Genomic DNA, 25,260 nt, shown 5'->3' on the forward strand with positions numbered 1-25,260 from the left:
GATCTCCCATCCTCATGTCTCTCCCCACTTCAATCCATACTTCATGTTGCTGCCCGGATTGTCTTTGTCCAGAAACGCTCTGGGCATGTTACTCCCCTCCTCAAAAATCTCCAATGGCTACCAATCAATCTGTGCATCAGGCAGAAACCCCTCACCCTCAGCTTTAAGGCTGTCCATCACCTCTCCCCCTCCTATCTCACCTCCCTTCTCTCCTTCTCCAGCCCACCCCGCACCCTCCGCTCCTCTGCTGCTAATCTCCTCACCGAGCCTCATTCTCCCCTGTCCCGCCATCGACCCCCAGCCCACATCCTCCCCCTGGCCTGGAATGCCCTCCCTCTGCTCATCCGCCAAGCTAGCTCGCTTCCTCCCTTCAAGGCCCTACTGAGAGCTCACCTCTTCCAGGAGGCCTTCCCAGACTGAGCCCCCTCCTTCCTCTCCCCCTCATCCCCCTCTCCATCCCGCCCGTCTTACCTGCTTCCCTTCCCAACAGCACCTGTATATATGTATATATGTTTGTACATATTTATTACTCTATTTATTTATTTATTTATTTTACTTGTACATATCTATTCTATTTTATTTTGTTAATATGTTTGGTTTTGTTCTCTGTCTCCTCCTTCTAGACTGTGAGCCCACTGTTGGGTAGTGACTGTCTCTATATGTTGCCAACTTGTACTTCCCAAGCGCTTAGTACAGTGCTTTGCAGACAGTAAGCTCTCAATAAATACGATTGAATGAATGAATAAATATGATTAATTGATTGAGACCAGATTTCTATTTGGCTACCCTGGCCCCCACCCCTCTGAATAATGCATGGAAAAGGCAGAATTTCTTAGGTATTTATAATGTGTGGGGTGTTGGTAGGTCTGCCGTGAGCTCGATGTTGGGTAGGGACCGTCTCTATATGTTGCCAACTTGTACTTCCCAAGCGCTTAGTACAGTGCTCTGTACACAGTAAGCACTCAATAAATACGATTGAATGAATGAATGAATAAGGAACTAGAGCTGTCCGGTAGGAAAGCCTGTTACTTTGGTGCTTCTTTAATAGCCTATGGCCCTTACCTCCTAAATACCTCCAAACCTTTTTTCTCGAGGTTACTGAATGCAGCCTGATTACAGGTGATCATCAAACACTTGAGAATCCTAAGAAAAAGGAGGCTAAAGCATCCTGTCCTTAAGCCATCGGCCATAATATCAGAGAGGTTCTGGGGGTACTGGGATGGCTTTGATGCCTTCAGGGGAGAGGCTCCAGAAAAATCCAAGACACTGTCATTCCTGCAGGAAAATGCCCAAAGCTAAAGATGCAGTTTCACAAGTCCACCCCTACCAAGTGGAAGCATTAGACAGTTTGAAGGAGATGGTCACATATGGTAGTGGGCCGATCGGTTGCTTTTGTATTTTTGCAAATGAAGTTCTCTGACTGTTTTAATAATGGTGAAGATGGCCTTTATTGGTTGCTTACTGCATGCCAAGCACGATGCTAAGCGCTCGGGTAGGTACAAGATAGTTGGATTGGCTATAGTCCCTATCAGTGTGGCTCAGTGGAAAGAGCAAGGGTGGCTCAGTGGAAAGAGCGCTGGCTTTGGAGTCAGAGGTCATGGTTTCAAATCCTGACTCCACCAATTGTCAGCCGTGTGACTTTGGGCAAGTCACTTAACTTCTCTGTGCCTCAGTTCCCTCATCTGTAAAATGGGGAATAAGACTGTGAGCCCCTCATGGGACAACCTGATCACCTTGTAACCTCCTCAGTGCTTAGAACAGTGCTTCGGAAATAGTAAGTGCTTAATAAATGCCACCATTATTATTATTATTATTATTATTATTATTGAGAGTGAGAGGTCATGGGTTTGAATCCTGACTCTGCCATTTGTCAGCTGTGTGACCTTGGGCAAGTCACTTCACTTCTCTGTGCCTCAGTTACCTCATCTGTAAAATGGGGATTAAGACTGCGAGCCCCACGTGGGACAACCTGATCACCTTGTATCTCCCCCCAGTGCTTAGAACAGTGCTTAACACATTAAAAGCTCTTTAGCAAATACCATCATCATTACTATTACTATACAGGGCTCCTTAAAGATGAAGAAATAAAAGCTTAGAAAATTTAAGTGACTTGTCCAAAGTCACAAAACAGGCAAGTGGCAGAACGGGGAACCAGAAATTTGACTCCCGGTTGTGGACTTCTGCTCCCTCCACCCCCTCACCCCACCCCGACCTCGTGAGGGTCTCAAATGATATACTTCAAGAGCCCAAGCTGTGTGATCTTTCACAAGTCTTTTAATTTCTCGGTGCCTCAGTTCTCTCATCTGTAAAATGGGAATTCAATACCTCCTCCTATTTCTACTTAGACCGTGGGCCCCATGTGGGACCTGATTATCTTTTATCTGCCCCTATTCTGCTCAACTGGTGGGGTGGCATGGTATATGTGCCAAAGGGAAAATGGTCCAGTTGGACCCAGCACATGGACAATCACGAGATGGGGACGTGGCAGTGCTCAACATTTCCATGTCGGGGGAGGCATAGAAGAAGCCGGACTGAGCTGGGGCGGACGGGCTTTGCAGCCGCTGTGGAGAGGGCAGCAGTTGGTCTGAAATGGGCACCCCTACCCTCTGTGACAGAGGATAGGACCATCCCAAGTTAGGATGGGGAACTTGGCGGGGTCGGTAATTGTGGGAGCCGTGAATATTGAACTACCGTAATAGGCTTGCCCCGCGGCACGTAAGGAAGGAGATAGGAGGCCACAACTATATCTAACTAAAATGTAGCCACAGGGAACTCAATCGAAGTGCTTTTCTTCTGTATTGATTGTCAGTTGTAACTAATAAACACCTATCCATTGTACCACCTGGGGTCTCTCATTCATTCTCGACTCAGAATCCAAAACAAACTCGATCCCCGCTTCAAGGTTGGTCGGTGACACCGCTCCTGTGCTCTTTCCCCGCCACTTCCCAGATGGATTGGACTCAATTTTGTCCTTCAGTGATACCTTCAGGAATTGGATCTAAGCCTGGAAGCCGTAAGAAAATGCCAACGTAAACAGCAGTGTGGCCTAGTGGAAGAAGTAGCGACCTGAGAGTCAGAGGACCTGGGTTCTAATCCCGACTCCAATACTTGTTTGCTATGTGACCTTGGGCAAGTCGCTTAACTTCTCGGTGCCTCAGTTCCCTCATCTAAAAAGTGGGGATTCAATACCTGTTCACCTTTCTACTTAGACTGTGAGTCCCGTATGGGACCTGATGATCTTGTACGTACCCCAGCGCTTAATACAGTGATTGGCATGTAGTAAGTGCTTAGCAAACAATTGTTATTATTAGTATTGCCAAACGGGTCAGACTAATGGCCCCGGATTCTGTCTTTGACTGTGGTCCCAGGACATTTGAAGAAACCATGCACTTCCTCTTACTGTGTACCCACCTTCAGAGTTCTGGAGAGGTCTTCCAACACATTCCCTCTCCATCTCTAACTTCTCCTCTTGTAGTCAATTGTGAAGCTACTGTCCATGACTCTGTATCAACCTTTCCTCAGCCTTCTAACTTCCCCTTCTCCATCACAAACTTTCCCAATAATAATAATACTAATGACAATGATTGTGGTATTTGTTAAGTGCTTACTATGTGCCAGGCCTAGAGCACATAGGCCTCACAGTCTTAATTCCTATTTTCCAGATGAGGTAACTGAGGGACAGAGTAGTGAAGTGACTTGCCCAAGGTCATGCAGCAGACAAGTGACAGAGTCAGGATTAGAACCCAGGTCCTTCTTACTTCCAGGCCTGTGCTCTGTCCACTAAGCTATGCTGCTTCTCCAGTGACCCGTTATAGACCTCTTCTCCATCTAATTATGCACATTCGTGGCTCAGTGGAAAGAGCATGGGCTTTGAAGTCAGTGTTGTTGTTTGTTTGTTAATGGCATTTATTGAGCACTTACTATGTGCAAAGCACTGTTCTAAGTGCTGGGGAGGATACAAGGTGATGAGGTTGATAATAATAGTGTTGGTATTTGTTAAGCACTTACTATGTGCCAAGCACTGTTCCAAGTGTTGGGGGGGATATAAGGTAATCAAGATTGGCCCACGTGGGGCTCACAGTATTAATCCCCATTTTCAGATGAGGTAACTGAGGCCCAGAGAAGTTAAGTGACTTGCCCAGAGTCACACAGCTGAAAATTAGCGGAGCTGGGATTTGAACCAATAATAATAATATGATAATAACAATAATAATGGCATTTATTAAGCGCTTACTATGTGCAAAGCACTGTTCTAAGCGCTGGGGAGGTTACAAGGTTATCAGGTTGTCCCACGGGGGGCTCACAGTCTCCATCCCCATTTTACAGATGAGGTAACTGAGGCCCAGAGAAGTGAAGTGACTTGCCCAAAGTCACACAGCTGACAATTGGCAGAGCCGGGATTTGAACCCTTGAACTCTGACTCCAAAGCCCGTGCTCTTTTCACTGAGCCACGCTGCAGTGGTCAAGCGTTCAAATCCCGGCTCTGCCAATTGTCAGGTGTGTGACTTTGGGCAAGTCACTTCACTTCTTTGTGCCTCATTTACCTCATCTGTAAAATGGGGATTGACTGTGAGCCCTCCGTGAGACAACCTGATCACTCTGTAGCCTCCCCAGTGCTTAGAACAGTGCTTTGCACATAGCAAGTGCTTAATAAATGCCATTATTCTTCTTCTTGAACCTGATGATATGCTCTGCTTCTACTACTACCCATGGAAACTGCTCCCTTGTGCTCACCCCACTGATTATAGCCCAGGTATTTTGAGTGTTGAAGGGAAAGTGTGAGGATGGAACTGGTTAGGACTATTCTGATTTCCTCTCCATTTCCCATGAACTCTAAAGTTGATTGCATTTCTAGACAGTAAGAATATACAAAGCATCATGTCATTTGTGTATTTAACTCCTTGAGAATGATTAAAAACCCTAATATGTAGAAAGTTGCAAATGCTGCAGTTGAAAGAGCATGAGCATGGAAGTCAGAGGACCTGGATTCTAATCCTGGCTCTGACAATTGACTGCTGTGTGACCTTGGGCAAGTCGCTGAACTTCTCTGTGCCTCAGTTTCCTCAATTGTAAAATGGGGGTTAAGTACCTGTCCGCCCCCCTACTAAAAGAAGCAGCGTGGCTCAGTGGAAAGAGCACAGGCTTTGGAGTCAGAGGTCATGGGTTCAAAGCCTGGCTCCGCCAATTGTCAGCTGTGTGACTTTGAGCAAGTCACCTAACTTCTCTAGGCTTCAGTTCCCTCATCTGTAAAATGGGGATTAAGACTGTGAGCCCCCTGTGGGACAACCTGATCACTGTGTAACCTCCCCAGTGCTTAGAACAGCGCTTTGCACATAGTAAATGCTTAATAAATGTCATCATTATTATTATCATTAAAACCATGAGCTCCATGTGATACAGGGATTGTGTCCGACTGGATTAACTTGTATCTACCCCAGGGCATAGAACAGTGCTTGACACATAGTAAACAGTTAACAAATGTAATAATAATAATAATAATAATATTTACTCCATTCTACTCTGCCAAGTACTCAGAACCATGCTATGCACACAGTAAGGCCTCAATAAATACCATTGCTTTATTGATCCTGTAAATACTGCTAGGGCAGCCTTCATGAGATTCTTATTTGCAAAATGAACATTATTAAAAAATGAGGCATATGCCATTAGCGATCTTTATGTAGGAAGAGTAAAGTACTGAATGAGTAGGTGAACTCAGTCATCAAGAAAATCTTCGCCTCTTCCTCCGGTAAGAGCCACATCATTCTTCCAGTTTAATGATCCCGTATTATCTCCTGGGCCCCTCTGCCGCAAATTGCCAAGTTCTATACTTACATGTACATGGGCTGTAGTTGTAAATGAGATGTCTTCTGTGGACCTTGATAGCCGTAAGAGTCGAACCCACCTATGAAATCAACTGAAAGGGGAAAATGGGCTTCATTAGTTACAACTTTTTAAAAGAGATAAACACTCAAGAACACAGTTTATCCCAGATTCCCGCCACAGACCACCTAATGATCTATTAAACCGAAAGTGACTAATTGTGGAGAATGTGGAAAAAAACAGGCGGTCTCTTCTGGGTAATTATTTTTTTGGCTTATCTAAAAGACTCAGCTACAGATTTAGGAGAGTCCATATTCACGTTGGAGAAAGAATTCTACATTTGCTTCCAGCAAGGAAGACCCAACTGGAGAATACACAAGTTTTTTTTTCTTATTACTATAAATTCTGTGAGTCATTCTCTTTTTTATTTCCTTTTAACACGGAAGTTTCCGGCAGCAATTCCAATCATGGAGGGTGTGAGCCCGTTGTTGGTAGGGACCGTCTCTATATGTTGCCAACTAGTACTTCCCAAGCACTTAGTACAGTGCTCTGCACACAGTAAGCGCTGAATAAATACGACTGAATGAATGAATGGTGCAGTTACTAGAGCTCAGTGTGTGTTCAGCTGCAGAATTTATTGGGAGACTGACAGGCAGGCTGCTTCAGTGTATCCTGTGTAAACCGGCTTGGACAGGGTCCCTGCCCTCAAACTGCTTCGGTTTGGAAAAAAACAGAACAATAACTCAAACTTTCCAGACATATGCAGCTAATACGATGAAGGAAGAGTAATCCGTACTTCTATTGCTGACCGCTTTATGGTTTTCAATGTGCAAATGGAATCTAAGTACTCTGGGATCATTGACCATGCTATTAGACTATTGCATCAAATGGAATGAGAACATGAGATTGTTGTCATTCTCTCACTCAATTCATTCAATCACATTTATTGAGTACTTACTGTGTGCAGAGGACTGTACTAGGCGCTTGGGACAATAGACACATTTCCTGCCCAGAATGAGCTTACAATCTAGAGTTGTCTCATCCTTTGAGCAGCATTATCTCACTGCAGCTTCTCCCTGCTACCCAGACTGTGAGCCTCATGTGGAACAGGGACTCTGTCCATCTGATTATACTGTATCTATCCCAGCACATAGTTCTGTGCTTGTGGTACATCTTGTCTTATGCCGTCGAATCATTTCCAACCCATAGCAACTCTATGGACACATCTCTCCCAGAACACCCCACCTCCATCTACAATCATTCTGGTAGTTTATCCATAGAGTTTTCTTGGTAAAAATATGGCAGTGGTTTACCATTGCCTTCTTCCGCGCCTTAAACCCGAGTCTTCGCCCTCGACTCTGTCTCATGCTGCTGCTGCCCAGCACGGGGAAGTTTTGACTTATAGCAGATTGCCTTCCACTCACTAGCCACTGCCCAATCTAGGAATGGAAGCTTGCGGTACATAGCAAATACTTAACAAGTACCACAATTATTATAATTACTGTCATTATGATTATTATCTCAGGATGATGCAGGCAGGTGCAGGGGCTGAAATAGTCGCTTCTCTTTCGAGCAGCAGAAGACTGCACCAGCCTACCATAGTAAACAATCTTGGGGTGTCCTGGGAGGAACCCTAAGAAGGCTTCCCTGGGAGGCTGCCTCTACCAGCAGTCCCTAGTTCTTGTTAGTTGTCAACCGGATTGCAAAAATCTTTGGGAAAACAGGTGTGCCACAGGGCGAGTGGGACATCCCTGATCAGTCACCTCGGTCACCTTGCTCCTCACTAGAATGACATTTCGATGGTGCAGAAACTGGAGAGTTCTAATCCTGGCTCTGCCATTTGTCCGCTGTGTGACCTTAGGTAAGTCACTTCACTTCCCTGGGCCTCAGTTACCTCATCTGTAAAATGGGGATTGAGACTATGAGGCCCACATGGGAAAGGGACTCTGTCCAATCCAATTTGCTTGTATCTACAACAGAGCTTAGTACAGTGCCTGGCACACAGTAAGGTCTTAACAAATACCACATTTTTTTTCTTTTAGAAACAGAGTGTGGTCTTGTGGAAAGAGCATAGGGTCGGAATAAAAAATCAGTCATCTCCTTACCCCTGAGTAAATGGAAAATATTTTTCGTATCCCAGGCCAATAGAATGGCCCAAAGTCATGCCTACGGTGTCTATAAAATTATGAAGGGAATGGTCAGGATGAACATGGAATTGCTGTTCCCCAAATCCCTCCCACTGGGATGAGGGCCACCCACCAAAGTTAAGGGGAGAAGGTTCTAACCTGAAAAAAAAGAGAAGTCTTTATACTACCTTGGTGGGAGATAATAACAATAGCAAATGTATTTGTTAAGTGATTACTATATGCCAAGCACTAAGCACTGCGGTTGATAGAAGCTAATCAGATTAGAGAAGTGTCGTAACTTGCCCAAGGTCACACAGCAGACAAGTGGCAGAACCAGAAGTAGAACCTAGGTCCTCTGACTTTCAGGCCTGTGGTCTATCCACTAGGCCACATTGCTTCCCCAGATGGATAAGCAACGGGATTTGTTGCTGCAAGGAGTTGTATGCAGCCAAAATGGAAGAGGGCTGAAGAATGGTTTGAAACCATTACGGACAGGGGGCCTTTAATGAGTTACTAAAGGGAAAATGAGGATGTAAAGGTGGAAAGCTGGGATGTTAGATGACTCATTCCTAAACATCAATGTGGATGTCAGGAAGGGCAACCATCACATTTCCTTCAAACGTCCTCCTGTCACTAACAGTGACTGAACAACGATCCGGGTGGACCGTTACTCTGCCCTAGGATTGACATTTTTTACGTTCTCGCGTAAAGACACCTTTGTTTTTGAACATGTCAAAGGGAGCTCATCTGTGCCTACAGAGGTAGCTGAGAAGAATGACCTCCAGCCACCAATCCATTTCATATTGTGTTTCCTCATCTGGCCCATCGCTGTCTTGGAGCCTGCCCCGATTCCTCCTTATGCCCAGAGTATCGCCTTGTCCACACTGCCTATGCCAGGTTCTCCTGTCTATTACTGTTTGTTACCTTTCATCCCTGTGCTGACTGGGCTTAGGGAAGCAGCCTGGCCTAGTGGAAAGAGCAGAGAACTGGAAGTCGGAGGAGTGGAGTTCTAATCTTGGCTCCGCTGTGTGCCTGTTGTGAGACCTTGGGGAAGTCACTTCACTTCTCTGTGCCTCATCTGCAAAATGGGGATTCAATACCTGTTTTTCATCTTACTTAGCCTGTGAGCTCCATGTAGATCCTTGTATCTTGTATCTATCGTCCCGGCTCCGTTGGCTTAGTCGAAAGAGCCCGGGCTTGTGAGTCAGTGTTCGTGGGTTCTAATCCTGGCTCCGTCACTTATTAGCAGTGTGACTTTGGACAAGTCACTTCACTCTCTGTGCCTCAGTTCCCTCATCTGTAAAATGGGGATGAAGACTGTGAGCCCCTCGTGGGATTATCTTGTACCTACCCCAGCACTTAGAACAGTGCTTAGCGAACAGTAAGTGCTTAACAAATACCATCATCATTATTGAGAAGCAGAGTGGCTTAGTGGAAAGAGCACGGGCTTGGGAGTCAGAGGTCATGGGTTCTAGTACCGGCTCCACCGTTTGTCAGCTGTGGAACCTTGGGCAAATCACTTAACTTCTCTGTTCCTCAGTTACCGCAACTGTAAAATGGGGATGAACACTGTGAGCCCTACATGGGACAACCTGATTACCTTGTATCTACCCCAGCACTTAGAACAGTGCTTGGCACATAGCGCTTAATAAATGCCATCATTATTATTATTATACATTGGTTTATATATTTATACATGTATATGTGTATATGTACATATATATATACACAATACAATATAATCATATTATTATTAATGTTACAATATGCTACAATATGTGATACTGTACTCTCCCAAGCGCTTAGTACAGTTCTTGGCACACAGTAAGCAACATAAGCACAGTAATAAACATAATTGATTGACTGACTGACTAGCCCAGTGCTTAGAAAAGTGCTAGACAAATAGTAAATGCTTACCAAATACTATAATAAATATTATTATTATTCCCTGGAATGCTAAAACGTTTGTTGTGTCCTCCCTACTTGCACATGGCCTCTATTATTCCACCATGTAGCAGTTAATTGGGAATCTGAGTTCCACACATAAATTTGACTGAAAACACGCTTTGCTAAAACCCAACATGCACTTTTTTTCAAATGGTATTTGTTAAGTGCTTACTCTGTCTCAAACACTGTCCTAAGTGCTGGGGCAGATACTGGTTAATCAGTTTAGACCCAATCTCTGCCCTGTTTGGGGATCACACTCTGTGTAGGAGGGAGAACCGGACAACTGAGGCACAGAGAAGTAAAATGTCTTGATCAAGGTCACACAGCAAGCAATCGGCAGCGTTGGGATTAGAACCGAGGCCCTCTTTCTCCCATGCCCATGCTCTTTCCAGTAGGCCATACTGCTTCCCAAAATGATCACGTGTCTAGCCCTTCACTGTGATAGTGAAGGAAGTCTCAGCATTTGGGTCCAGCCTCTATGATGATATCCGCAACAGATGGGTTCTTTCTTTGTGAGTCCCAGATATAAAGACACTCATCCCACTGAGCATCTTCAAGTAGGAAGCACCACACTGCCAAAGGCAGTCTCTGAACTAACACTATTGTAAAATGAAACCGGTTGCTTCTCGGTTTATATTGTGTGCCCTTCTCAGTATAAAAATGACACCGCTGAAAGTTTGGAATGGAGTAAACAGTCACATTTTACAACATTTAAATACACGTTTATCTTTTGTGTCTTTCTGGTGATGCTTTCTCTTTATTCTCAGTACTGTTGCTTCTAACAGACATTTTTCTTTCATCCCTCTTTCAGTCTATTTTCTCCTAAATTGCTGTGGTGAGGTGATGATTGCATGATGATTATGGGCCCAAGATGATAGTACTTTAAAATCAGTGGGTTATAGTACACCTATGGGCCTCCCGTTAAATGAGAAGCTGAATGGGAAAAGAGATTAGACATATATCTTATTTAGACATAGCTTGAACATCTAGGAAAGATTATGGACCAAAAACACAAAGATTGAATCTAAGTTCACTTATCTCTTACCCTCAGTGGGATTTATTGAGCACCTTTTGTGTGTGGAGGACTGTAATAAGACCTTGAGCACTGTTCTAAGTGCTTGTCTTCCTCTTCCCCTTTCTTTTTCTTTATTCTCTCTGTCCTTCTCCCTTCTTCTTCTCACAAAAGCACACATCAGTCCCCAACTGGATCAGATCCAGTGTCCATGCCAGCCCAGGATTCTGCCTCAGTCAGAGGCATCAGAGGAAACTCAGATGAACCAAGTGATGAACCATGTGACAAACAATGTGGGCGAGTGAATAGAGCAAAAGCCTGAGAGTCAGAAGGACCTGGGGCCTAGTCCTGGCTCCGCAACTTCATTCATGCATTCAATTGTATTTATTGAGCACTTAACTGTGTGCAGAGCACTGTACTAAGCGCTTGGGAAGTACAAGTTGGCAACATATAGAGATGGTCCCTACCCAACAGCGGGCTCACAGTCTAGAAGGGGGAGACAGACAACAAAACAAAACATATTAACCAAATAAAATAAATAGAATAGTAAATATGTACAAGTAAAATAGAGTAATAAATATGTACAAACATATATACATATATACAGGTGCTGTGGGGAGGGGAAGGAGGTAAGGCGGGGGGGATGGGGAGAAGGGGGAGAGGAAGGAGGAGGCTCAGCCTGAGAAGGCCTCCTAGAGGAGGTGAGCTCTCAGTAGGGCTTTGAAGGGAGGACGAAAGCTAGCTTGGCAGATATGCGGAGGGAGGGCATTCCAGGCCAGGGGGAGGACGTGGGCCGGAGGTCGATGGCGGGACAGGCGAGAACGAGGCATAGTGCAGAGGTTAGCGGCCGAGGAGCGGGGGGTGTGGGCTGGGCTGTAGAAGGAAAGAAGGTAGGAAGGTAGGAGGGGGCGAGGTGATGGACAGCCTTGAAGCCGAGAGTGAGGAGTTTTTGCCTGATGCATAGGTTGAGTGGTAGCCACTGGAGATTTTTGAGGTTTGCTGGGTGACCTAGAGCAAGTCACTTCACTTCTCTGGGCCTCAATCACCATATCCTTACAACGGGGACTAAGACCTTGAGCCCCATGTAGGACAACCTGATTAGTTTGTGCTACCCCAGTGCTTGGTACAGTGCCCGGAACATAGTATGTACTTCATAGGTGCCATAAAAGCAGCGTGGCTCAGTGGAAAGAGTACGGGCTTTGGAGTCAGAGGCCATGGGTTCAAATCTCAGCTCCACCAATTGTCAGCTGTGTGACTTTGGGCAAGTCACTTAACTTCTCTATGGCTCAGTTCCCTCATCTGTAAAATGGGGATTAAGACTGTGAGACCCACGTGGGACAACCTGATCACCTTGTATCCCCCCAGCACTTAGAACAGTGCTTTGCACATAGTAAGCGCTTAACAAATGCCATCATTATTATTATTATAAAAAAAAGATTGAATGGGGGTCAGAGCCTCGTTGGTGATGATTTTGCCATTTTGCTATTAAGCAAGTCCCTTGTAGTTACTGATCTCTCAAAGGACATTATAAACTTACAGTAATAATAACTCCAGCATTTATCAAGTGTTTATTATATACCAAGCACTCTACTAATTGCTGGGGGACATTCAGCTCATCCTGTGGAGCTCAGAGAATTAAGGGGAGGGAGAACAGAAAGTTCATCCCCATTTTACAAATGAGGAAACTGAGGCACAGAGTTCAGCATCTTTTCTCAGGTCCCACAATAGCCGAGTGACGGAGCCAGGATTAGTCAGTCAGTCAATCAATCAATTGTATTTATTGAGCACTCACCTTTTGCATAGTACTTAGTGCTTGGACGAGTACAATATAGCAATATAACAGACACTTCCCCTGCCCACAGTGAGCTTAAAGTCTACTGGGGGAAACAGACATTTGTAGAAACAAATTACAGATGTGTACATAAGTGCTGTGGGGCTGGGAGGGATGATGAATAAAGGGAGCAAGTCAGGGTGATGCAGGAGGGAATAGAAGAAAAGAAGAGGGTTTAGTCAGTGAACCCAGATCCTGGCCCATGACCCTTCATTCATTCGTTCATTCATTCAATCATATTTACTGAGCGTTTACTGTGTGCAGTGCATTGTGCTAAGCACTTGTAAAGTACAATTCAACGATAGAGACAATCCCTGCCCACAATGGGCTTACAGTCTAGAAGGGAGGCCTTCCACTAGGCCATGCTGCTTCTCAACAGCTAAATATCAGTCTCCTCTTTGATATTTATCAAGGCAATTCTCATCAGCATCTTGTTAAGGTAGTATAATTTTATGACTACTTTCAAATCTGCTTTGCTTGTGAAACGAACTGTATATTCTCCAACGCTGTTGATCACGATGAAGATGACTGACTGTTCTCTGGAGAACACTGAATCCTGATTCTGGACTCCTTCAAGGTGGTTGCATCGTTGTCTTTAGTATTTGTGCTTGTGGGCATAAATTGAGATTCATTCATTTATTTATTCACTCATATTTATTGAGCACTTACTGTGTGAAGGGCACTTTACTGACTGCCATCAGCAGTCCTGTCAACAGTTCTGTCTACATGTTTTGTTTTGTTGTCTGCCTCCCCCTTCTAGACTGTGAGCCCGCTGTTGCGTAGGGACCGTCTCTATATGTTGCCGACTTGTACTTCCCAAGCGCTTAGTACAGTGCTCTGCACACAGTAAGCGCTCAATAAATACGAGTGAATGAATGAATGAATGAATGAATGATCATATTAAAGACTGGAAATGATGTTTTAACCTCCTGGATTTCTACCCACAGTGGTATTCTAATACTGGCAACTGGTGACTGGTTCAGACTGGTGACTTCAATTTGTTCCTGGTATTCCCCTGGTGTTTATTTTAATGAACATCTTTAGGCAGCCAAAAGCAGAATCCATCAGATTGCAGGCCTACTCTTGTGGACAGATTCTTCCTTTTTTCAGAAGTACCATGACCTAGTGGCTAGAACATAGGCCTGGGAGTTATAAGGATCTGGGTTCTAATCCCAGCTCTGTCCCTTGTCTGCTGCTGTGTGACCTTGGGCAAGACACTTACCTGCTGTGGACCTCAGTTTCCTCATATGTAAAATGGGGATTAAGACTGTGAGCCCGATGTGGGACAGGGACTGAGTCCACCCCCTTTTGCTTGTATCTACCTCAGCTCTTAGTACAGTGCTTGACACATAGTAAGCACTTAACAAATACCATAATAATAATAATAATAATTATTATTAGGTTGGGGAAGACTCCAGGAGGGGCTCTGGAATGCTGGTCCTCAGACTTCTCTAGATCTACCAACCTGGGGAGCTGGCAGGTGGCCCAAGTCAGACTAATAAGAAGAAGAAGAAGAAGAAGAAGAAGAAGAAGAAGAAGAAGAAAAAGAAGAAGAAGAAGAAGAGGAAAGAAGAAAGAAGAAGAAGGAAGAAGAAGAAGGAAGAAGGAAGAAGAAGAAGAAGAAGAAGAAGAAGAAGAAGAAGAAGAAGAAGAAGAATGTCAAAATGTGAATCTAGGAGAGAGTAGACACCTTTATCACATGTCCAGAAGGCCTCAGGCTAAGAGCCAAGATCTGGCTTGTAGAGAATGTAAACAAGCTTCCTTGATCCCATTGTTAGGTAGGGACTGTCTCTATATGTTGCCGACCTGTACTTCCCAAGCGCTTAATAATAGTGATGGCATTTATTAAGTGCTTACTATGTGCAAAGCACTGTTCTAAGCGCTGGGGGACAGGAGCCAGGATTCGAACCCATGACCTCTGACTCCAAAGCCCGTGCTCTTTCCAGTGAGCCATGCTGCTCTGCACACAGTAAGCGCTCAATAAATACGATTGAATGAATGAATGAATGATAGTTTGTTGGGGGAAGATGGAGATGATGGAAGCATCTTGGAAACTGTGGGCTGTTTATCAGGTGATTAATGCCTCAACGAAAAGTCTGTGTAGACACTAAAGGGGTCCATCTAATTCTGGAGTGAAGATTGGGAAGCAGCATGGTCCTGAAAGTCAAAAGTATTTGTGTTTTAATCCCGGCTCTACCACTTGTCTGCTGGGTGACCTTGGGTAAGTCACTTCACTTCTCTGGCCCTCAGTTACCTCATCTTCAAAATGGAGATTCAGACTATGACCTCCATATAAGACAGGGACTTTGTCCAACCTGGTTACTTTGTAACTACCCCAGAGCTTAGTACAGTGCCTGGCACATAGTAAGTGCTTAACAAATAACACACTCACACAAAAAAGAAGATTTTGGTAGTTTCGCTGTTAGGCCCTGATTTAGCCTTCCTCTTTGCGTGGCAACTTGGCTGCTTGTTTACATTACACCTGAGCTCCATTGGTATCTTGAAGAGCTGATGTCATTGTTAATCAATCAATCAATCGTAGTTATTGAGCGCTTACTGTGTGCAGAGCACTGTACTAAGTGCTTGGGAAGTACAAGTTGGCAATGGCATTTATTAAGCGCTTACTATGTGCAAAGCACTGTACTAAGCGCTGGGGAGATTACAAGGAGATCAGGTTGTCCCACAGGGGGCACACAGTCAATCCCCATTTACAGATGAGGTCACTGAGGCTCAGAGAAGTTAAGTGACTTGCCCAAGGTCACACAGCAGACATGTGGCGGAGCCGGGATTTGAACCTATGACCTCTGACTCCAAAGCCCGTGCTCTTTCCACTGAGCCACGCTGCTTCTCTAAGATTGTTCCATTATGTTCCAAGATTCCCTTCCCATTTATGACAATATAAACTATGAAGATGACATTGATTCAATCTTTCTATGCGCATGGTGTTGAGGTAGATAAGAGATAATCAGGTTGGACACAATCTATGTTCCACAAGGAGCTCACTATCTAAGAAGGAGGGAGAACAGGTATTTTATTTCTCATTTTATAGATGAGGAAACTGCAGCGCTGAGAGGTGAAGTGACTTGCCCAAGGTACCATAGCAGGAAAATGGTGACACTGGCACTAGATCCTAGGAGCCCTGACCCCCAGGCCACATTGCATTCAGCTTGGCAAGGAAATTTTTAGTCTCTAGGCAGAGATTTAGTCTGGATCTCTTCTTCAATCGTTGCTTCCCACCTCTGCGCCACGATACAGACTTAAAAACACCCATCTGGTATTTGTTTTGATGGACAGGTTGGCGACACATTTCTTATTTATCTATAAAGAGTGACTTAATCACGGTATCAATCTCATTTGGTCAGGATTAAAAATTCATTTTTCTGTATGCCTTAGTTTCCCTACCTGAAAAGTGGGCCTAAGTACAATTACCTCCCTGAAAGAGGTATTGGGAAGAATAATTAGTTTAAATCAGCAAAATGCCATATCCGTTTTAATCCTTATTATTTGAATAAAATTAATAATAGTGGAGACAAGAAATTACCAAGTACTCTGAATTACCTTCTGACTATTCTTTGTTCAAAAGTATTTCCTAGGGAGAGCTTCTTTTCCATTCAAATATTTTCATCACGAACATTGAATTCAGAAAACCCCAAACTCGGGATTTTGATGTGTGTTGACTGTGACACAATTGCCCTGGGAAATTATGCTTCTGGGTGCGGTGATGGACTGACAGGTAAAAGACCCTCTCTTTTGGAGGCCCAGGTGATTCCCTTCTGCGGCTGTTTGCTATGGCAGTTCTCCAGAAAGCCTCGCCGAAGAGTTTATGGGAGCCGGATTTGTAGAAAGAAAGGAATTCGTGTAGGCAAAGGAAGCGAACCTAAATCTATTATCTCGGCAGGGCAGCACGTTGAGAGTCCTTACCCACAACTAGCTTGTCAAAAGAAAAGTCAGAACATTATAAGCGAGCTCCATCCAGACCCCAGGATTCTCAAACAGACAGGCCAAGAGTAGCTCTGGGCTCCCGGAGGCAGACCCTCGATCGTCCGGGCCATGTCTGAAGAGGCCAGACTGTGCTGAAGGGTCCCGGCAGACTCTGGGCTGGCTGCCCCCTGTTCCTCTTTCTTCCAAGCAGGGAGAATGCAGCCCTGTCTTCTGGGCATTTCATCCTGGCTCCGCCTGGAAGGTCACTGCCAGTGTCATGAAGCTGATGGGCTCCTGGCAGCCGAGACGCGGGGCGAATAAAATGTAGCTTAATAGCCAAATCAGTGCAGATGCTTCTGTCGCCAACCTCATTCATCAGACACATCTGCGGAGGGTCTGTGGGCCGAGCCGGATTTCTTTCAAAGTTTCTCCCTGACTTTTATCAGACAAGTCCTATCACCATGCCTGGCCTCATAAACATATACCCCACTACCCCTGATACTCATCATCATCATCATCATCATCATCAATCATATTTATTGAGCATTTACTGTGTGCAGAGCACTGTACTAAGCGCTTGGGAAGTACAAATTGGCAACATATAGAGACAGTTCCTACCCAACAGTGGGCTCACAGTCTAAAAGGGGGAGACAAAACCAAACATACTAACAAAATAAAATAGAATGGATATGTACAAGTAAAATAAATAAATAAATAAATAGAGTAATAAATATGTACAAACATATATACATATATACAGGTGCTGTGGGGAAGGGAAGGAGGTAAGATGGGGGGATGTAGAGGGGGATGAGGGGGAGAGGAAGGAAGGGGATCAGTCTGGGAAGACCTCCTACTCCTCCTACTGATACTCCACAGATACACCCAGTTGAGACCCTTCCTCTCTGCTTCCCCCATGTCCCATGCCAACAACTGGAATGCTCCTTTAATAAGAGACACTTGAAACAGATGCCCTAAAATGACTCTGTCCCCTTTTGGATTTAATGATTTGAGAGTGAAAAAAGTAGGTGACGGCATCACTTGTTACGTTGGAAATGTTCTTTCCTCTCCTGGACAGAGTCGGAGAATAAGCTGGTCGGTCTCTCTGCCTCAGATGGGACGGCAGTTGTCCGAAGCCCTGGAAATGGCTCGAGTATTTAGTGACTGGAGGAGGAGTAAAATTGGGAATGGGTGGATGTTCTTGAGGTTATGGGATGGTTGTTTGGAACATCTGCAGTATCAATATCAACCATATTGGCCAAACACCTCCAGAGCACAAAGCACCATACTTCTTTCCTCCTCTCCCCTCCCCTCCTCTTCCCTCCTCTCTCCATCCTCCCTGTGACGGAAATCCATGAGCTTATAGCGTGCTCCTCGCACAGTCAATCTACTACCTGAACCTGACGATTGATCTTCCAAAATGTTTCAAAGACCTGCCCCTTCCTCATCAGCCTTAAATCAACAAATCAATCAGTCAATCAATGGTATTAATTGAGCACTTACTGTGTGTGGAGCTGTGTAATAATTGTTTGGGAGAGTACACTCCAATAAAGGTGGAGGAAACGATTCCTGCCCACAATGAGCTTACAGCCTAGCGTGGAAAGTGGACATTGAAATGAATTACCATTAGGGGGAATAACAATGATGGTATTTGTTAAGCGCTTATATGTGTCAAGCACTCTTCTAAGCACTGAGGTAGATACAAGGCAATCAGCTTGTCCCACATGGGGCTCACAGTCTTTAATCTCTATTTTACAGGTGAGATAACTGAGGCATAGAGAAGTTAAGTGATTTGTCCAAGTCACCAAGCTGACAAGTGGCGGAGCCGGGATTAAAACTCATGACCTCTGACTCCCAAGCCCGTGCTCTTTCCACTAGGCAGAGTAAAAGGATATATACTTAAATGTCATGGGACTGAGGGTGTGGTGGGTATCAAGTGCTTACAGTGCACAGATCTAATGAAAGAGATCAACCAATGATATTTACTGAGTGTTTACTGTGTGCAGAGCACTGTACTAAGTTCTTGGAAGAGTAAAATACAACCGAATTGGTATACATGTTACCTGACCACCAGGAATTTACAGTCTACAGAGAGATGTGATTTTAGGATGGTTTGAAGGTGGGGAGAGTGGTGGTTTGTCAGCTATGAAGGGGGAGGGAGTCACAGGCGAGAGGAAGGATGAGGGCAAATGGTCAGTTGGCTCTCAATAAATATGACACAGTAAGCGCTCAATAAATACGATTGATGATGATGATCGACTGAGATAGATGAGATCAAGATACAGAGAGTAAGTTGGAATTAGAGGAGTTACGTGGTTGGGCTAGATTGTAGTAGGAGATCAGTGAGGTAAGATAGGAGGGGTGAGCTGACTGAATACTCTAAAGCCGATAATAGGGAGTTAAGGTTTGATGTGGAGGTGGATGGGCAGTCCCCGGAGGTTTGTGAGGAGTGGGGAGACATGAGCTGCCACTGCCCTGGTTCCTTAATAACAACAATAATAATAATAATAATGATAATAATGGTATTTGTTAAGTGTTTACTGTGTGCCAAGCACTGTTCTCAGCGCTGGGGTAGATACAAAGTGATCAGGTTGTCCCACGTGGGGCTCACAGTCTCAATCCCCATTTTACAGATGAGGTAACTGAGGCACAGAGAAGTTAAGTTAAGTGACTTGCCCCAGGTCCAAGCAGTGGGGCCGGGATTAGAACCCACTACCTCTGATGCCCAAGCCCGTGCTCTTTCCACTAAGCCATGCTGCTTCCCCTAAGTGCTGTCGGTTTGCGGGAGGGGTGAATAAAGTGTGCAAAACCAAGTGCAAAGGTGACACAGAAGGAGAAGAGAAAATGAGGGCTTAGTTGGAGAAGTAAGGGAAGACTGTGTCCAACCTAATTCACTTGTATCTACCCCAGTGCTTAAAACAGTGGTATTTAACAAATGCCATTTTTTTAAAAAAAGGTCCCTTGGAGATGTGCTTTTAATAAAGCTTTGAAGGTGGGAAGTGAGACCATCTGTTGTCACATATGAAGAGGGAGGAAGTTCCAGGCCACAGTCAGAGTTTGGATGAGGGGTCAACGAAGAGATAGATGAGCTAGAGGTACAGTGAGTAGGTTGGCGTTGGAGGAGAGAAATATGCGGGGCTGAGCTGCAGAAGGGAATCAGGGAAGTAAAGTAGGACGGGGCAAGGTGAGTGAGTGCTTTAAAGCCTGTGGTAAGGAGTTTCTTCTTCTTCTGTTTCATTTCCCAAGCACTTAGTACAGTGCACTGCACTTGGTGATTGCCAATAAATACCGTTACTGCATTAATAAAATATTAATAAATTACAGATCTGTACATAAGTGCTATGGGTCTGGAACAGGGATGATAAAGGGAGCAAATCAGGGTGATGCAGAAGGGGATGGGATAAGAGGAAAGGAGGGCTCCTCTTGGAGATGTGCCTGCAATAAGGCTTTGAACGGGGGGAGAGTAATTGTGTGTCGGATATGAGGAGGGAGGGAGTTCCAGGCCATTACTGATTACTATTTAATGAGAGAGACAGTAGACAGAAATTGAGAAATATAAAAGTGAGAGAAAAGGTGCAAATGGTAGACGCAAGTGAACACGTTAATATATAATATCTTTTAGTGCTAAATTGGCCTGTTGGAATATCATGGTAGAGAGAGTCTGGAGATTGAGCGGGAAAAGCTTTGGCAGGTTTCATCTGCAATCTGCTATAGGGAACTCTATACACTTGGCCCTGGCAATAATTTCAGTCACTGAAGGGAAAAGTTGGAGCCGTTAGAAGACTCAATAGAGATTTAGATACGATTCTAGATAATGATTCCTCCAAGTGTCCTTTGTTGCCAACCCTGGAGACAAAATATACAATTGGATGGACCATTGTTCTGTCCCAGGATGACACTGATTTTCTTCTTACTCTGAAGCTAAGGCAAATGCATGGTAGGAGACAACACAGGCAGTGGAGCTACCAAGCTCAGAGGAAAAGGAGGGTTGCACAGAAATCTCAATTTCCCACGTGGAAATTTCAATCATATTTACCAGTCGTATGCATTGAACAATTACTGTGTGCAAAGCACTGTGCTAAGCACTTGGGAGAGTGCAATAATAAACAGACACATTCCCTGCCCACAACGAGCTTAGAGTCTAGTGGGAGAGGTCAGATGGAAAGGGAACAGTTTGAATGGGTACATCATGTCATAGTCCAGGAGGGAGGTTGGAAATATTAGTTGGGGCAGGGGTCATCCTCAACTTCTTCAGCCTCAGCCACTGCTAGGTAGTCAGCTCCTGCAGGCTGGGGAGGTGGGATTTAGAGATCAGAGAACATGTGTTTCTTGCTTTCAAATGTCATGTGGTCTACCTGAGACCAGACATTCTTACATCTGAAATAATATACATCCATAGGTACATATTTATGTAGTAAAATCTGTCCATCTTAGCCACTTGGGACTAGGCTAGAAGGTGATCAGTAATAGGTATAGATCAGTAGGATTTTGTGGTCCCATCAAAGTGGCCAGTTTATGATGTGACCCACTTTATAGGCTTCACAGTTCATCTATGTAGAAAACATACAACCAGGTTCATTCGTTCATTCATTCAATTCATTCACCATACTAAGTGCTTGGGAAGTACAAGTCGGCAACATATAGAGAAGGTCCCTACCCAACAATGGGCTCACAGTCTAGAAGGGGGAAACAGACAACTAAACAAAACAAAACATGTTGAATTGAGGTCAGGTGGGGGTGGGTATGGGTGTCTCTTTTTTTGACAACTACTGCCTTCCCTCTTGCCTCAGAGGTTACCTGCATTTGACACACTCTGTAGGTTCTGGGCTAGGGGGATACTGTGTGCTCTGCACACAGTAAGCGCTCAATAAATATTATTGAAAGAATGAATGAATAAATAATAATAATAATAATTGTGGTATTTGTTAAGCACTTAATATGTGCCAGGGACTGTACTAAGTGCTGGGGTAGATACAAGCAAATTGGGTTGGACACAGTCCCTCTCCCACCGGGACCTCACAATCTTTATCCCCATTTTACAGATGAGGTAACTGAAACACACATAAGTGACTTGCCCAAGGTCACACAGCGGACAATTGGTAGAGCCGGGAAGTGAACCCAGGTCCTTCTGACCCCCAGCCCATGCTCTATCCACTAGGCCACCCTACTTCTAGATAAACGCTGCTGCTCCTAGCTCTCCGACCCCATTCACTGCTACCAAACAAAGCTTCCAGTAATTACCGCCCTTCTTCCCACCACCCAGGGCACCTGCTGTCAATATGCTCTGAGCACATCCAGCCATGGGAATAAAAGCTGTCGCTGCTTACTCCCTTAAAAAAAGTCCAGAGAAATCCCTTTGCCCAGCCTCAGAACTTTAACCTTTAAGTGAAGAGAACTTGTACAGAAATGTGAATTTTACAAGCCATTAGGTAAATCAGTCCCAGGTGATGAATGGCAAATCAAGGGGCTCAGGGAAGCTTATGGAAGTGGTGGGGGGAACTGCAAAGCAAAATTTTGGTCTCATTTTCCTAGGTCTTATCTGGAATTTGGTGAGTGCTGGTATTTTTCCAAAGGGCATATACATAATTTAATCTCATTTTGTCCTCACAACCTCCTTTTATATGGTATCTGTTAAGCACTAAGTACTGGGATAGATACAAGATATTCAGGTTGGACACAGTCTATGTCCCACATGGGGTTCACAGTCTCAATTCCCATTTTACAGATGAAGAACTGAGACACAGAAAAGTGAAGTGATTTGCCCACAGTGACACAACAGACAAGTGGCAGAGCTTGGATTAGACCCCAGATCCTCTGACTCCAGGCCCACACTCTTTCCAGTAGGCCACATGCTACTCCTTGTGAGGCAGAGGTAAGTTTTCTTATATTCATTTTTAGATGAGGAAACTGAGGCCCAGGGCAAGTAAATTACCTACCTAAGATTGGAAAGTGGGGGTGTGGCAGAGCTGGAACTAGAACGTATTTCCTTGACTCCTAGCTTCATCACCCTTCCACCAGGCCAACTGCCTCCACTTTGGCCAAGGAGTTTCTAAACCCCTTAGGCTTCTGTGAGGCTAAGGAACAACACTCAAACTAGGTTTGGGAGGAGGCTGAACAGGGGACAGCTTAATCCCCAAAACATCGAATCTTCTTTCAGTAAAAGGGCTTTCTGTCTGGTAGCTAAAGTTGCCAGGCGGCAACATCTGAGTGGTTTCAAAATTCAACAGACTGTGTTCCCCAGCTGAAATTGCCTTCAATTATGTGTGACAATGGCTTTCAGCTGAAATTGGAAGGAGCATTTGTGATACGCTCCCGCCAGCCAGTTAAGTTAGTAGTCATGAATGTGAATTCTCAACTGGAATCCCAGGAGATGGATCCAAACCCCACAGTCTATCTAAATGCATCAGTCTGAATTAAGATGGGCTATCAAGGCTCAGGGTACATTCTTAGAGAAATACCAGGTTGAAACGCAAATGCCCCTGGTATTCCTTCTGTTTGGGTGCACCGGTGTCCGTTTGGCGACCCACAGAATCTTAATATGGTCCATCGTCATTGAAAATATAAGCACCCAGATGCCAGGGTCCTGATTTTCAAATCTCGCAGATGGGCAAATGGTGGTTTTAGAAACTAATACTCTTGGGGATCACTACCCCCATTTCTACCGCTAATCTGAGAATGCAGTAAAGGAATCCGTTATTCTGAGCTTGGAAAAGGCTATTGAGATGACAGGGTTATCTGAGGAAAGGTTCCTTTCAAAGGGGCAATGACATTGTGATAGTTTCCCCCTTCCACTCTTGTCCCCTGCACTTGTTCATTTGGATCTGTTCGAGAGATGAATCCCCAGACTAAGCAGGGGTGATTCAGTGTTTCAGAGTGCTTATTTGGAGAGCTGTTTCACCTAAGAGGATTCAGCCATGTTATGATGAATGAAAACAAAATGAATGCAAAGCAACGACTTCTCCCGGCTACGACTATCGGGCCTTGATTTTATCAAACAAGCACCCACCGAGATGAGCTGCTGAAATGGAAATATCATCCCTCCAAGCAGCGCGCTATTTATGTGTTTTTGACCCTCAAGCAAGGCAATACCCAAAGGAGATTTCGATGGATGTCCCAGGAGAGGGTGAGGAAGGGGGAAAAGGAATGGCCATGTAGAAAGCTGGGAGAAATGCCCTTTTCTTTCCCATTCCCCTCACTTCATTTCCCTTGATTTTGACGATGCGCGTGAATGTTTCATACCCTGGCGCAGCCTGTGGGAATTCCTTAAACATCAACTTCATTAGTTACGAAGGCAGCAATCCATAACCAATTTTCTTTCTGTGTCAGGATTGTTCATGTATAAAACTGGGCCTTTTGTTGAAAACATTTGCAATGAGTTCCACAAACAAAGAAAATGCAAATCTTACACTGCCCACCCCCTCACCCAACCCCTCTGACTCACAGCCCTGACCGCCATCTATTATAGACAAAAATGAATTGAAATTCCCACTTTAAGCCTAACCTAATTTTCGAGCGATAATAGGCACGGATTCCCAGAAGCACTCTGTGGAACTTGATAGTAACATCCTACTTTCCTTTCCTGGTATATGTTTTAAATAAGATTTTAGCACCAAAGGAAATTAACCTTTAAATTAATTGTAATTATAAAATGCCATCGCTGATTTTGTCTTCAGCCTAATTACTTACTATTATTTAAACAAACTGAGCCTCCTTGGAGATTTAAGTTTGTTTCTTTTTCACTCCTCACCACACAATGCTCAAGCTTCCCGGTGAATGTTTGGAGACAGCCTCTAAATGACATGCCAGATTTAGGCTGTTTTGTTCTTCTGAAGCCTTCTTGTTACCAGGCGTCCCATCAGTGGGAACTTGCGGATGTCCTGGGATCTGCTCCCAGAACTGGCTAATGGGATTCTCTAATGGGAATCCTCATTTCCGAATCTGAGATGAGGAGGGAACCGGTTAGGTTTCGCTGTGGTCACCAAACTCTTGGAGGAACCATGTGATAGTTGCTCTCCTGGACCTCTATCTTATCTCCTCCAAGAAGCCTTCCTTGACTAAGCCCACCTTTCCTCTTCTCCCACCCCCTTCTGCATCACCCTGGCTTTCTCCCTTTGTTCATCCCTGCTCCCAGACCCACAGCACTTATGTCCATATCTGTAATTTATTTATTTAGATTAATGTCTGTCTCTTCCCCTCCCTCCCCCCGAGCCCCCAGAATGTAAGCTCATTGTGGACAGGGAATATGTCTGTTTATTGTTGTACTGCACTCTTCCAAATGCTTAGTATAGTACTCTATATAAAGTGCTCAATAAATATGATTGAATGAATGAATGAATGGTTGGAGGGGAATCGGAAGATTTGATATATTTATATTGTCAAAAGTTTCTGACAAGACTCCACCCTTTAAAAAGATTGAGTTACCATGGGTTTGGAGGAAATGTTCTGCGTCAGAGAGAAATGTGGTCACAAGGACCTCTTGAGGGCCAGGGACCATGTTTGTCATTATTATTATTATTCATAATGTAATAATTAATAATAATTACTATGAATAATAATGATATTTGTTAAGCATTTACTTTGTGCCAAACACTGTCTGAGCCTGA

General features: G+C 44.5%; 1 protein-coding gene across 2 annotated transcripts in view; it reads right to left on the bottom strand.

Moving 5' to 3' along the window:
* Positions 1–25,260, bottom strand: part of NKAIN2 (sodium/potassium transporting ATPase interacting 2) — a 1,260,259-nt gene that overhangs the window by 12,116 nt on the left and 1,222,883 nt on the right. For both annotated transcript variants that reach the window (XM_038771617.1, XM_038771616.1), the window contains exon 6: positions 5,836–5,917. In XM_038771617.1, coding sequence (XP_038627545.1) covers positions 5,836–5,917 — 82 coding nt within the window. The remainder of the gene's footprint in view (positions 1–5,835; positions 5,918–25,260) is intronic.

This window comes from Tachyglossus aculeatus, chromosome 2, assembly GCF_015852505.1.
Source record: "Tachyglossus aculeatus isolate mTacAcu1 chromosome 2, mTacAcu1.pri, whole genome shotgun sequence".
NCBI classification, from domain to species: domain Eukaryota; kingdom Metazoa; phylum Chordata; class Mammalia; order Monotremata; family Tachyglossidae; genus Tachyglossus; species Tachyglossus aculeatus.